At 36.1% G+C, this 15,547-nt stretch overlaps 2 protein-coding genes across 4 annotated transcripts in view; one reads left to right on the forward strand and one right to left on the reverse strand.

Annotated features, from left to right (window-relative positions):
• Nucleotides 1–1,363: 1,363 nt before the first annotated feature.
• On the reverse strand, nucleotides 1,364–6,862 carry LOC128003590 (ceramide-1-phosphate transfer protein). 2 transcript variants are annotated; one of them, XM_052592536.1, is made up of 5 exons: nucleotides 6,760–6,862; nucleotides 4,861–5,035; nucleotides 4,009–4,067; nucleotides 3,650–3,822; nucleotides 1,364–2,319 (listed from the first exon to the last, which is right to left on the reverse strand). In XM_052592536.1, the coding sequence occupies exons 2-5, from the start codon at nucleotides 4,967–4,969 to the stop codon at nucleotides 1,680–1,682; spliced, it is 981 nt and encodes a 326-aa protein (XP_052448496.1). In that variant the 5' UTR covers nucleotides 4,970–5,035; nucleotides 6,760–6,862; the 3' UTR covers nucleotides 1,364–1,679. The 2 variants fall into 2 exon arrangements, with proteins under 2 accessions (XP_052448496.1, XP_052448497.1); XM_052592537.1 differs by having other exon boundaries at nucleotides 4,861–5,032; nucleotides 6,760–6,849.
• A 6,890-nt stretch (nucleotides 6,863–13,752) lies between these two features.
• Nucleotides 13,753–15,547, forward strand: part of LOC128003616 (phospholipase D2) — a 30,447-nt gene continuing 28,652 nt past the window's right edge. Inside the window, exon 1 of one of the 2 annotated variants that reach the window (XM_052592539.1) lies at nucleotides 13,753–13,897. The gene's annotated coding sequence lies outside the window, so the exon portion shown is untranslated. Of the gene's footprint in view, nucleotides 13,898–14,009; nucleotides 14,229–15,547 lie in introns of those variants that run through there. The other variant, XM_052592538.1, reaches the window with a different exon arrangement.

Below are 15,547 nucleotides of genomic sequence, written 5' to 3' on the forward strand. Positions count from 1 at the left end.
TGGCACAAAAATACTCTGTTATACGTCCAATTGGTTTTTTGAAACTTTGACCATGTTTAGCATGAGAATCCAACTCTGTAACAGTCAGTTCCAAATCTGCACGCATTAGCATTAGAGCCCCTCTTTAGGTTGTTAAGTGCTTATTATAAAATACGAGGAGGTCACAATAATTCGGACCAATAATTTAATAAATCATAACTTTAATAGTCTGGATCTCTTTGTAGCCTTTACAATACCAAAATGTATCATATATATGTTTCATAAAACTACAGATTTAAACATTGACAATACATGGCAAGTTTTAAATAAGTCTCCTGTGAACATATTAACCAAAAGAACTCACCAGCTTTTGAAAACAAGTCATTTCCCTGAGGTATATATAAAGTATATGAATAAGTATATACAGTGAATGTTGTTTAGATGTGCTTGAAAAGAGTGGGTTGTGAGAACAAGCCCACCATCTCAACAACATTTGATATGGCTTAGTGCTTATATACAGTAATACAAACTGCTCAAATGTTTGATGAACAACGAGAGCCTGAAATTATATTGACTAAAGTTTAATTATACTGTATAAACACCTTATATGTTCATAAATCTGATGTATTGAAATAAACCATTACCAAAATCTCTTCATCAATACAATCTGCATTATCATTTCCAGAAATCAGTTTTCAAGGTAAAAAGGTTTAGGTTTCTCCAGTTTCTCTAACACTATGGTGCCCTTTCACCATTTCAATTGAGGGTGACTTGATTTGAGAACGTTCTTTTGTTTCCATTAGCTTTAGTTTCCTAGAATAATATGCATATGTGACAGAATATGAGGTACATGTAATGTTTGCATCTGTTTGTGTAGTTTATGGTGGTAGCATTAAAAATAACTATTTTAAAATTGTTATTATTAAGGTTGTAGACAATACATTTCAGTACGTTTTCAAATGTACTGTTCAAAATTATTTCAAATTACAGTATAATACAGTATAATACCCCTCTGTGCTCTTTATTTAGGGCAACTTTTAGTCCCCTTGAGTGGTTTCTGTAGGAGTTCTGTAAACACATTGCTATCCAGTTTGTCATGCCCAAATGGATGTGTGTGCCTCCGAGAGAATATCCCCTGAGCAATCATTAGGTATCAGTCACACTGTTATAAAACTGCTTCTGATAAGCATATGGATTGTAAAAACGTTCTTCTGTTGAAACAGGACTTCGGACGAGTCTGTCCCTTTTGCTGAGCCTGCACTGCTGCATCTTTCACAATCAAACAGTTGCATTATTGTGCAAATCTACTGAAAACCGCAAATATTTTCACAAGAATCAATGTATGGCTTTTTACAATATCAGGAAAAAAAAGATGACACGCACCAACAATATACAGCATATTTAGTTGTTTTAACAACAAACTGTTACATTTTTGATAGTGGGATTTTGTTATAAAAAAAATTTCCAAATGAACTCATGAATTTGGTCACTTATAAATTCAAGAAAGAGGTCACTATCTCTTTAAGAAAATTTTACTTAATTTGAGTACATCAGTATGAATAAATAAGCCTTGTATTCATCCAGCAGTGTCTTTATTCTTTCTTCATAATGGTTCAAACTCCAGTCTTATAATTTAGTGCCTTGTTCTTCAGGTTGGTCCCACTCATATTTCCTGTCATTTTTTCTCCTTCTTTCTACACTCAGGGTAGGTCCAGCATGCCGTGCTCCTGTAGAGCGACTTCATTTCTCTCGTACACTTCTCCTATCGCTCTCACTACCCTGTTTAGCACCACAGCAGCTTCTGACTGCGTTTCCACACACACCAACTGGTAGAAATAAGGTCGTTCAGGCATGGCAAGAAAGGCCAGTTCCGCTCCTTTCCTAACCCACCAGGTGTGATGGTGGGCCAGTGTGCGCTGGTAAGTTTCTTTGCAGAGGTCAGAAGGACTCCGTAGATGCTCCCCTTCGCTTGCATCCTTCCCCAGTTCCTGCAGGAAGTTTTGCAGCCAGAGCAGAGCACGATGCAAGCGTAACAGAGTCCTGCAGCCAGAGTTCGTCTGCTTGTGGAAGTCCACCAAACCGTTTTCCAGCTCCCATTTAATCATAGACCGAACAGAAGTATAACCAAATGAGAGTCTGTGATTCATTTTAGAGTAGTTCAGAGATCCGTTATGAGATTTCATTAAGACTCGGTCACTTTGCTCAGGAATTCTTTTTCTGTCTTTCATTTTCTTCTCTGCCTCTTTCTCCGCATTTTGGGTCAGGTCACGAATGATGGCGGTTTTCGATTCAATTTCTTGTGAAATTAAACCTACCATTGGCCCCAGGGCTTCCAAAAACCTTAAATGCACAGAAAAAGAGAGATATATTGAATGTGTATATTTCTACTTGTATCATTTAATTAATCAACCAATCTATCTGTCTATCTATATATTTTTATCTATCGAGAGAGATAGATTAATATCACTAAGTGCATTAAGTGTTTTCTTTTTATAAGAGGAAAATACTTAACCTGTAAAAAAACATGTTTCGTTCACATTTTGGGCTCATATGCGTATTTGCACATAGTAGTATGTTTTTTAGTTTTGTCTTTATCACTGTCTTGGTCCATTAAGCCACATTAAGCATTATTCATGTTGAGTGTTGTATAATGTCTTTGTTCAAGTTCTGCTAATTCACAAGCCGAGTGACACGTAGAAAAAATGAAAAAACATAAAACATTGTTCAGTTTTCTCTCAGAACAGTGATCTGAGTTAGTATTGCAATTCTTGATGCAGCATGAATGAATGACACACAATGGTGAGATTTTTCACAACTGCGACAATAGTGGAAAGCAATGCGAACCTCTCAGTGTGGCGGATAAACAAAGAAGTTTCCCAGAACTTGTCAGCTTCACATTCTCTACATAGTGTGTAAGTGCATAGTGCAACATTACACGCAGCTACGGTCTTTTAAACAAGTCATTATTGATTGATTCATCTAACTGATTTGTTTGACATCATTGAATCACTCTAGAATGAAATGCAAACAGTCCCATTGTCCAAATGCCCACATTTGCATTCTTGACCACTTGAGAGCACATGCCTGTGACAGGAAGTAAGTGCGCAAAAAATGTGCATCTTAATGCCAAATCACAGTGCCATTAACGCACACTAAATCCACACCATCTCGAATACCGCCCTGGACTTTTTGCTGAGATCTCACGAGAAGACAGAGAAATCTTTCCAGTATACTGTATATTAAATATTAATAACAATTAGAGATTGCATATAAATTGGTAGAAAAACAAGGAGTTGTTTCATTGTGCAAACGAGTAATGGTGATAATAATTTTGTACAAAAACATTTGCACCACAAAATTAAGATGTGTCATCTGTTATAGGGACTAGTACTGAATATACATTTAGAAGTTGATTTAAAAAAACAAGGGCAGTGTGTTGCATGGAGATGCACAATGGTTCATTCTTGCTTTGCCTTCGCCTGGAAATACATTTGTTGTTGGAACGAAATACACTGAACCTACAATAATGTGTCTAAAATAATAGGTTACTCAATATTAATTTCTTGTTTTTTTGCGATCATGCTGCACTCTTGCTGGAATTAGGCTGATCATATAATGTGGCATATTTAGCCCGCTATATAACGAGATGCAATTATGGGTGTTAACTTACTTGATTAGCTCATCCCAGCTTGCCAGGTATGGTTTTAGAAGCACATCATTGGTTGAGAGTGGTGCTGCCTGCAGGTGAGCCAGCAAATTAGCAACTTGAAAGCTGTTGCCAGGACACACCCTCAATGGAGCCACATCATCATTCGAACTATTAACTCTAATCAAAGACAGAACCTGAGGAAATGACAACAGATGGAAAAGTGATGCACGGACAGATTTCTGAGGAGGGTGATGCCATAAAATGAATGGTCAAAGTTCCTGTTAGCAGGAACGACTGAAGCTCTGCGGCTGTGTAGATTGAAAATGACCTACTAAGCCTCAAGTTATTTCATGTTCTCTTTTGCATTTCAGCACTCTTACCTTATTTTTTACACTAGAAACCTTTGGGCAAGAATTCCAGTGGTCCTCCAGGTTCCCATCTACAATGAGAGACAGAGGATGAGCAATGGGTGAACAAATCATTTTAAATTGGAAGAGAGAAGGAAAAGTCAAATAGTTAAATCACATAATTAAATCATAGTTTCATAAAGTATTTGAAAATCAAAGCCAGTATCATAAATTGATTAGGCTCTCACATAAACTCATCCAGAAGATCTGTCATCTGCATAACTGACTTGAGTGAGATAAAGTTATCCAGTATATTTATCTGAATATTAAACAAGTAGTTACCTACAATATAAACAAATTTTTTCGTTGTTTATTCATTCTCATCCCATTTTAAACATGTATTATTAACTTTATTGAGCCAACGAGAATTATGTACACTAAACCACTGAAATACCCGTCTCAAAAGAAATATTCAACATTTGTTGATGAATAAGATTCAGTCATCAATTCTTCTCTCATGAACTCGATTATAAAATCTATTTAAGATGTGAATTCAAGTCTGTTCAACATCTTTACATGTTTATTTCCAGTAGTGTAACAGCCAAGACCAAGTAACTGTATAAGTCTGGATTGAAAATTTGTACGTATTTTATGAGGTGGTTAATTCATACAACCTCATGACCTAGACCCCAGTGACAGGTAGTTTTAGGGGCGGGGTTAGGTGTAGATCATTCGTACAAATTCATACAAATTAGCCACCTCGTAAAATATGTATGAATTGCCATGAGATCGGGCTGAAAATACAGTAGCTTTTGGTCTGTCAGAAAACCAAATATTACATTCAGTCTGTTAAATGAAAAATCTGAAAAAACTGGCAAAACTTACGTAGCCACATGGAGCCAAGCAAAAGGAGGATGAATACAATGGCTACACAAGCCCTGCATTTGACTCCCATAATGATCCACCGTCCTCTTCGGGGGGGCCTGCTGTCCATCTCAGTCTATGTGCTCCCGCGCTCTCTCCTGAACATCTCTACACCACTGTGCTCAGTACCTTTCTTCTGTCACACAGTGTGTTTGTCAGTTTTCCCCAAATTGGCAAGTGAATCCCTCCCCTGATGTGTCCACACTACTGTAGATTCGATGTAATTTCTTGTTTTGTGCTACTCCTCATTTGCTGTATCCTCAGGTAAATCCACTGGCCTAATTTATGCTAAGCAGGTTTTTGCTTTATGCAGTTTTTTCATGCTGGTTCCTGTCTTGCTCTATCTGTATTGTCAGTCTCCTGTGATGTTGCACAATCTCAGAGTCCATAGATTAGTCAGGAACAACAAATAATTCCTTATTAGGCAAGCCCTAAGCTACCTGCAGTAACCTTTACACAGATGCACACACTTGTACAACACATACCACAAATAAATAGTGAAGTCTTGGAATCCACAAAGGAAGGTCCACTTTTTATTTACTTAACATTCGTCTCTGAGTGAAAAAGGGAGATTTCTTTCAGCAGCAGATAACTACTGTTTGAAAGATTCAAATTCTCAATTCAAATGTTGAATTCAAATGTGTCATATTCAAATGTTGAATTTAAATGTTCTGGTTAGGCAAATAAATAGTTGGTATGTTTTCTTCTTTAATTACCTCAGATTAGTATATTATACTGTATATACATAAAACTGAAAAACTCTTAAAAGAGACCATCATGATTGTATATCCAAATTGTGTGAACTGAATGACAAGGCCAATGCTAATCAAGCCAACACTGGACAGTCACTGTGACCAGAAATGTCATTGAGCTCCTTAAAAAAGATGTCATGCCCTTAAAACCCAACCTTATGATTTGAAAGCTGATGAATTTCAATGTCCCAGTTTGGCAGAGTAAGTATGTCTTTAGGTATTAACAGTTTGTCTCGGTTTCACAATATTTAGGCCCAACTGCTGATTTATAGACATCTTACACAAAAGCAATCATAGGGCCTTTTGTAAGGTTAGGGTTTATCTGATCAAGGCTATATTCATACAGGTTACTGATTATCAGTGTCATTTACCTCCTTATGATTAAATTATTCTTATCTCTAAAGCTGGTATGTTAAAAGTAAAGACAACTTAATAAAAACCTTTTTTTGAAACCACATAAAAGGGTCCACATTCAATTATATAACATGCTAGATTCAGATTTTTTTTTTCATAGATTTTCTACAGTGGGCAGTGGGCACTGTTTGGAAGATCCTGTAATCTAATCAATACTTTTTCAATCTCCGACGTAACATATAACCAATTCAAGAAATGCACACAGAAGTGGGGCCCAGGGCCAGAGTTGCCAAAAAAAAAAAAAAAACCCTGTAGTCCAAATATCAAAACTCAAAATATGCATCCCCAAATTCACTGTAATGCATTATACACAATTTCAACTTAACATTAAACACTATAGTGGTAGCAGTCTGTTTTTTTAAGAAGCTCCAATCATATGCAGAATTAAGAAGATACATCTAGAGGTCGTTTTTGTTGTTGTTGTTTTTTTAAACATAAAAACATTCCAGAGTATTTGCTTTTTGACTATTAATACAAACTTCTTTGCTTTTACTTTTGTTGCTTTTTTGCTAGTCAGCTCCCGACGCGATGTCAGTCATTGTACTCGCAAATAGCCTACAAAGCGTCGCGTCTGGGCGCGTCAACGGCGCTCGCGTAATAAACCGGTGAATGATCTGTCCAGAATTTACGCTGATCGACAGAACAAGTTCATACAATGCATTCTTCCCAAAATAGATGACGACAACTCACACACCTGCTTTAGGAGCCGTACTTCTGAGCCTGCATAGCTTACATCACCTGAAGGATGTGTTCATCACGGCAAACATTTAGAAGGCGGGACTCGCTTTGAAACGGCAACATTAATTGGTTTAATTGCAGATGAGTGACAATTCAACTATATCCAATGAACAATGAGGTTAGGATTTGGCTGCCTGTCTTGATTGGTGGATTAGACAAAGGGGATGTAACGGTTATGGAGGCCTCTCCTTAAAGCCCGAGGCCCTAGTTGGTAACTGCCTGGCCTGCTCTGCCTTAGCGCCAGGTGTCCTGATATTTTATCCTACCCGTCAGAATATACTATAGGGTTTACTGCGCATGCGCACATTAATAATGCGTCCCTTTTCTCATGCTAAACAACATTTCATGTATCTGCATTAAGGGTAAAATTAGGGATGTGGTAAGTATAGATTTAAAACACAATCTAATAGGTAGAAAAAAAATATTTGGTTTCCTGTAGCTGTATCCCTTATAGCTAAATCCGCGAAAATAACATAATTACTGTATTTGCATTCATGTAAGCTAGGTTTAGGGTTGTGGTAGGTGTAGACGTTAATAAACCATAATTTTACAGGTTGCATTTTTCGTTGTCAAAATTTTTATTAATAGGAGTTAGCAAAATCTGACAGAGTAGCACAAATAAACATACTCAGTGGTGAAATTTAATCTGTTTTGAGACCTTTGAACCCAATATGATAAGTACATTTTGATAAGAACATTTAGAAAATAAAGACAAAAAAAAAAAAAAAAAAAAAAAACACTACCCACGACACAGGTTAAAAGAGACTGATATTAAAAGAGACCTTCTCCTTCGCTGAATAAGATTACTGAAAATATATTTTTTATTCGAAATGTTCTCTTTGATGTGCAGCTATTCTTTAAAACTAACAGTTATCATAGTATGTGCTGGACTTAATAAATCAATTAAAACCTGACATGTGGGACGGTTTTGTACATGATATCACCATAAGTCACAGTTATGAACATTTGACCGGCTGGGAACAAGTTCTCTTTGTTACATTCCCTTTCACACACATTTTTTGACCAATTTCCATTGACGTTTTTTTGGTTTAATAACTGAGCTAATTATATTTTCTATCAATTAACCCTAAATCCAAACTTTATTGCATTTTTTATATTTTTATAAAGAGATTATTAGTGTGTTTTATTATCCTTGTGAGAACATTTGTTCCCAATACACACTGTAAGAAAAAGGGAAAGGTACTGGTAATTTTCTGTCAGGACATTATCTGTTATGTTTACAGACATTTCTTTTAAACTTAAAACAACGCAATGCAATGTGTAATTCAAAGTACCCCTGTGAAATGCAAAAAATTATTATGGAAGATTACTACTGCTATATCATAAAAATATTATAAAAATATTTCCACAAATTATTTTGGTAATAATTACATAATATATTTAAATGTAACATTTGGAAACTTGTCCCTCTAGAGAGGATACTCTAACTACAAATGTTTGGATTGAGATTGTAAGTATATTACGCAACCTCTCAAGAGCCATTCAGACAAAATGTTTTATTTTTTCTTTCAAAGTTGCTGTGGAACTTATATTTTTCCTCATATTTTGATGTACATCAGAGTGAAACAAATGAGCAACTAAGCAAAAATTTAAGGCTGGTACTTGGATCTGCATGTCAGTTGATGATTAGATGGAGGCAGATCTGAAAGCAACCTTGCATTCACTTATTAGAAAAGGGTGGAGTTTAAGAGGATGTCACCAGAGAGAAGTTTAATTTTTAACTGGAACAACATGTTAAGAAATTTTGAAGAATCTTTCACAGTAAGATCTATGCATCATGCATTTAGAGTGCATTTCAAGCTGACTTTTAGAATTTGTCAAAAGTTTAGCTTGCTACTCAAGCATGAGACATGAACACACTTGCTGTCTTGCAAATGTTTACAGTGCAGCAGGGTGCAAACATTTTACGTGACGGCACTTAAATAACTTGAGTTCTCTGATTACTCACACATTTAACTAAATCTTTTATTTAAATGTCAAATATAATAAAAAAAATAGTACAAGAGGTTAAAGAACAAATATATATATTAGCTCTTTCTTTTATTCATCAGCATCATCTCTCCATATTTACTTTCTTTCTGAACAGTTTTCTCTCTTGTTAATTCATTTGTTCAGTTATAAATGTCTTAGCTAATGCGGTGCATTTTTTTCTGCACTTTACATAGTTTCCTTTCTCAGTTCTGTGTCCTGCTGATTCCTGCTTTCCTTCTATCACGTTTCTGTTCTTCAGCAATGGCATGACTACCGTCTTGCATGGAATACATCTGAGTATCATGCCATTAATCTGATATGTGTGCCATACAACACTGTGGCTACCAGATATAGTTTTGGAAATTAGCAGTAAGAGTTTTTTTTTCTCTTTCTTAATACAAAAATGTAAAAATGTATTTTTCACTCCCTTTGAAGCATTGATGGCAAATTTGATGTGGCATACTATGCAAAATGTGCTGATTTGGAGTGTTGGTTCCAAAAAAAAAAAAAAAAATCCCCATAAGGTCAAAATTGACTGGTATTACTATCCTGGTGGGGACACACACTTTGTGGTCACATTTTTCAACATGAACAGATTAATTTGATCAAATTGATTTTGATCCTTTTAAAGCTGCAGTAGGTAACTTTTGACGCTCTAGCAGTTAATAAACAGAACTGCTTGCGTCTTGCGGAAGAACATCGTAGCCGGAACTACTTCTCTCTGTTTATGTCTATGAAGAATCACAAAGGTACTGGGTTACTCCGCCGCGGTACCCCTGAAGCAATCTAAAATAGTCAGAATATAAACATTTATTATAGATGTACCCTAATGATTCAGGACAGGCTAAAAACACGGTCTGGAAAATGGATTCATGGTGTACTCGCATATTATATACATTTTGTAAATCTTGATCACAAAAAAAAGTTACGGACCGCAGCTCTGATTGGTTGTTTTTTACCGGGAGCGGATGACATTCTGCAAATGGCAATAAGACCACTGGGAGGAGCCAAAGGAGCTTGATTTTTTCACAGATTATCTGTCTCATATTCTACTGTCAGGACATAATGACAGGTTTCACAAATACATTTTTACAAAAGTTACCTACTTCAGCTTTAAATCGATTAAGTCAATGGGTGGGCATTCGGGGAAATGGTCTCAAATGCTGCTGTTTTGTTTATTTAAAGGATAAAAGTTTTCTGATTCTGCAGCTTCTTTTTGTGGGGTTCCCCAAGGATAAATTTTGGGGCCCATCTTAATTTTTTTTTACAAATGCTTCCGCTTGGTTCTATTTGTCAGAAATACGATGTTGCATACCATTCTTATGCAAATGATGCACAACTCTATCTTCCACTGAATGCAGGTGATCGTTAGCTGATTTGATGACTCGCTACTATGAGATGAAGTTATGTTTGGCACAGAACTTTTTATAGTTAAATGAGGCTAAAACAGAATGCCTAATATCTGGTTCTAATACTGTCCTCACATGTGTTAACCGATTTAGGTCCTGTCTCAAATCTGCATAAGCAAGTAAGAAACCTGGGAGTCGTCTTTGATTCAGAGCTTAAATATAATAAGCAAGCAACTCTGTGGTAATATTTTCCGTTAAGAAATATCAAAAACAAAAAATATTTATATTGTTTGATGATTTAAAGCATGCCATAAATGCTTTTATTTTGTAAAGACTGGATTACTGTAATTCATTGTATTTGGGGATTCCCGCTGTTCTGTTGAATCATCTTCAAGTATTACAAAATGCAGTAAGCAGAATGCTGACTGGGACCAAGAAACCAGTCCGTGTTTCCCCAGCACAAGCTTCATTGCATTGGGTGCCGGTTGATTTTAGAGTTCAACTTAAGGTTTTACGTTATGTTTTTAAAGCCTTGCATGGTCTAGCACCTGAATATATTTTGGACATTATCCACTTTTATTCTTTGACACTGCCATTGAGGTCCCTAAATCCCGCTTAAAGTGCCTTTTCGATTGCAGCACCTCGCCTCTGGAATGACCTGACACTGGAAATAAGATGTACATCAGGTCATTTTAAAACACTTTACTTGCCTGTGCGTTTAATGTGAGATAGTTGGTGTATATCTGATGGTATTTTTTGTCCTGTATATTTCATGTTGTTTAATGTTTAATGTTGCTGTTTTAGTTTTGGTTATATGTTGTTTTATTGGAAAGCACTTTGGCCAAAATGAGTTAATTTGAAATGTGCTATACTAATAATAAACAAACAAACAAAGTTACCAGATTCAAAATTTTCAAATAGTTGTATCTTGGCCAAATATTGTCCGATCCTAATAAACCATACATCAATGGAAAGCTTATTCATTCAGCTTTGAGATGTTGGTGTTGTGGTCCAGGGGGTCACATATTTCCCTGAGCAGCAAATCAGCATATTTGCTATTGAAGGATCATGTGACACTGAAGACTGGAGTAATGACTGTTAAAAAAATCTGCTTTGCCATCACAGGGATGAATTACATTTCAAAATATATTAAAAAAGAAAACATCTGGATAATATCTCATGGTATATGATACTGAAGGATACTGTATTTTTGATCAAATAAATGCAGCTTTGATAAGCATGAGACTATCAACAACATAAATCTTGTTAAAATGTATTTGTTTATAAATTATTTATAAAACTGATCAAAAACAGACAGAATAGAGAGTAATGTATTAAAACACATACAAAACTTACCAATCGAGCATACTTCACAATAACTGGATTATTGTGATTAAAAACATCACAATAACTGGAGGAAACAAACGTATCTACATCTTGGATACCCTGTGAGGGTGAGTACATTTTTAGCCAATTTTCATTTTGGGTGAAGTATTACATTAAGTGTTTTGGCATGTTTGGATTTTGCATGTTAATTTGTTAATATCATTAGCATTTTCAGTACTGTTCATTTATGTTTACATTTATAATACCTGAATTTAACTGTATTTACTTAAGTGTTTGTGTGTGTCTCCCTCTAGTGGATGAAATTGATGTGAACAGTGCGGCAAACCTCTTCAAGAGTCTGGCAAAGAGGCACAGAAATAAAAAGAGTGTGTGGATGCATAACTTTATTGCTGAATCCACTAAGCAGCAAAATGACATTGGATCTGTAAGTGTGTGTGTGTGTGTGTGTGTGTGTTTGTGTAAGTGCAGGAGAGTCCTAGCAAGACAACACATTTCTAAACATCCTCAGTACAGTCATCTATACCCACACACTGTTTTTCCTCTTTTTTTCAGGAGATGGAGAGTTGGGTGCTGATTGTTAAGATGATTGTCAAGGTTTGTTTTTGGGCAGCAAACTTGCTTTTCAATGTTGGCACAGTAGCTATCTTCCTCATGGGTTACTTCAACCAGGTACCCAAGTACCCATTTCCTTGGGAGAACAAAAAGTACACACCTGAGCAGAGAAGGAGACTATGTCCAGAGAAGGAATGAACAAAATGCCACTCTTTTTCTGCTTATCTGATAGATAAAATAAATACCAAGACAGGTTTTATAGAGTACAACAATCTACACATGATTTGAACAGGATCGTTCGACTTACAATGTGGTTTTGTCTTACGTATATTTGATATCAGGGAGGGACTTTGGGTGTCCAACTGTATGCCTTAACATTATAATATTTATATAATATTTTGTACTCTGACCACAGAAGTCATGAATGCTCAGATTGTGTACACTGGGGGAATTTTACAGAAAATTACATTTCGCTTATATATGTGCAAACAATGTAAATGAGTGAAATAATGAGGAATAAATAAGATAATATTTTAAGCTTACCATGTTGTGGTTCTCCAGTTCATTGTTGCTGCAATGAATAATAAAATAACTGGCATATTTCAAGGTTAAAATCTATCTGATCTTTTTTGAGCTTGGCTACCACACATTTTCAGAGGAAAAAAAGGGGTCAAAAGCTGTTACTGGGGTGGAACAGCTACTATATGTACTGTTTTAAGTACTAATGCGCTTCAGTAGCATTCAGTAGCAGTTTCTTCATGGTATACTATATGCTTAAATATTTAGGGTAAATTAAAGGATAAATTAAAAATAACTTTTCAACTTTGTAACCACTGGGACTTAAACATTTTAGTTTTTATATTAAAATACATTTTGACAGTACACAATCAAAATGGTTTCATTCGAAAAGGGCCTATTGTTTTAGCCTGGAGGTATTTTAAATCTCACAATGACTACCTACATTTCCTGTACTACCACCCCTCGTGCACGCAAAGCGTTAATTTCCTCTCAAACTACCCTGAGGTTTTTGTCTAGTTTGTGGTCGAGGCTCTCGTGTCTCCTCTGATGTGTGTTTTATCAGTGTGGTGTTTGAGGGGAGGCGCTAAGGGGGCTGAAGCCCCGAATGTTTTTATTACTATGCCCTATACAAGTCATTACAGGCTTTCATGCGAATTAAAATAATTTCTATAAGAACCGAAGTTGTGCTCCATCCAAGAGTACACCGTAATTCACTCGTGACATGAACCGCCCACTCCGGCTTGCACTTCTGACAGACATGGAAACTGGCCAACCAGCGATCAGAAACTATATCCGCGATAGCTTCTAATCAAATTACTGTATGATTAATCGCTGTAATATAGATTTTTGTCCAATTATTTTATTTGACCCCTGTCACTGTAAAGAACCAAATATCGATATTTAATTATTACCAGAATTATGTATATTGTCCCTAGGATGCATTGTCTGGAATGTTCTTCGCGTCATGGCAACAATTCAGTGAACAACAAATAAATATTAAGTGATTTGGTGTGTGTGTTATTATTATGTAAGTAAGTGTATCCCGTGCCGTGTATTCTGACTCATACACGGATGACTCTGGGATAAGCCCCGGATATCTACTAGAAACAGTTTGAACGATACAGATGCTCCCTCATCTCATCTTATCTCATCTCACTTCATCTTATCTCTCATCTCACTTCATCTCACTTCATCTCATCTCACTTCATCTCACTTCACTTCACTTCATCTCATCTCATCTCATCGGAGTGGATAACTCTGCTGCAGCTTCCAATCGCGCGTCAAATCTACGCAAATTACGGTGATGATGACCATTTGCGCCAGGGACAAATCCAGGTATATTTGTTTCAACAAATCGGCCAAGAAGTATAGGGAGTGTTTGTTTTATGAATCACTTCCCTAAACTGACCTCATTTCTAAAAATCGGCGGAAAGGGCAAGTGAAATGAAGATATATCTGCATTCCTTCTCTCTGCGGATCATTCTCGGTGCTTTACGGTAAATTTGGCCTATCAAGTTTGTCTACGTTAAACGCTACACCAAAACCTACGCCTTGGGAGTTGTGATGGGGGATAAGTTTTCCAGAAGTTTGAGTCTAACTGGGATATAACGATCTAGGAATCTACAAAGTGCCAAACGAGCATTTAATAGCGACAGTTTCCTCGGGGGTGAGTAAAATAATAAAATTTTGATTAGAAAAGGGTAAGTTATTACGATCGGGGTGCATAGGAAAATACGGCTTCAATCACATTTTCAAAAGTGGATCGTAAAATGTCTTTCTTACGCTTGTCTTTCACACACTACGAAACCTCTTATTGTCATGAACATATATACTGTGTTTTTAAAAGCAGCTAGATTTTTCATCCGAGTTTCGTTTTAAAATCGCGAGTATAAACGCGTGATGCACACTAGTTGGGCAGCAGACGAGAGATTGAGACACGAACACCCTGCTCACTCCCATCCTCTCGACTGATGATGATGATGGGTTAGTGTCAGCCTTATCTGAATCGCCAGAGAGAAGCAGGCTGGGTGAGATTTTTAAAGAGGGAAAGGTATTTTCTCACATGACAGGGAAACACACGAGCCGAGCCCTGGTTAGATGTCAATCATACCATAATCGCAGTCACCCATCCTCACATTACAGATCCTGGCGAAACATAAATAATTTCATAACAATGTGTGAGCCAGGACTAGCATTTGAATATCAGTTAGATTTTAACTTTTGTAGTAACACCTAATAATAATACTTTTCTTTAACATTTCCTTTCCAAGTAACGTTATCACTTATTTGACAAATCTGTCATGTACAAATGTGGTTGCAGTTATTGTAATCACAGATTATTGAGTCATGGCTGCAGGAAGTGATTTTAGCTGTGGTTTTTATATCTAGGCAAAACAGTTGCTACTTTTGAAATAATCAACTGCAATATATATGGTTTTATGATTTGTTCAATCTTGTTACAGGTGTATGAAGCGTTGAACACTGCCTCTCTTTCTTCCTGCCCTTTTCTAGTTTACCTGAACTCCCGTCTCTCTCCCACTGTGTCTAGTGTTTCACCTGCAGCCCGGTTGCCTGACAACAGTGGGCACAACCCTCTAAAAGACTCTCTGTGTGCCCTTCTGTTCACTTCCTTGATATCAAATGTTTAGTATTTGAATATATATCTCAGTACCATTCAGAAGTTTGGGTCAGGAACATTTGTTAATGCTCTTGAAGGAAGTCTCTTATTCTCAACGAGACTTCAATGCTTGATCAAAACACAGGTAAATTGGTAATATACAATTTAAAATTACTTTTTATATTTTATAATAAATATATATATATATATATATATATATATATATATATATATATATATATTTTAAAAATATAAATTATTCCTATTTTAGCAAAGCTTAATTTTCAGCACCCATTACTTTAGTCTTCATTGTCATATGTACCTTCAGGAATCATTCTGAAATGCTGATTTATTATTAGTATTGAAAA

This window comes from Carassius gibelio, chromosome A5 (assembly GCF_023724105.1).
Source record: "Carassius gibelio isolate Cgi1373 ecotype wild population from Czech Republic chromosome A5, carGib1.2-hapl.c, whole genome shotgun sequence".
Taxonomy (NCBI): Eukaryota; Metazoa; Chordata; class Actinopteri; order Cypriniformes; family Cyprinidae; genus Carassius; species Carassius gibelio.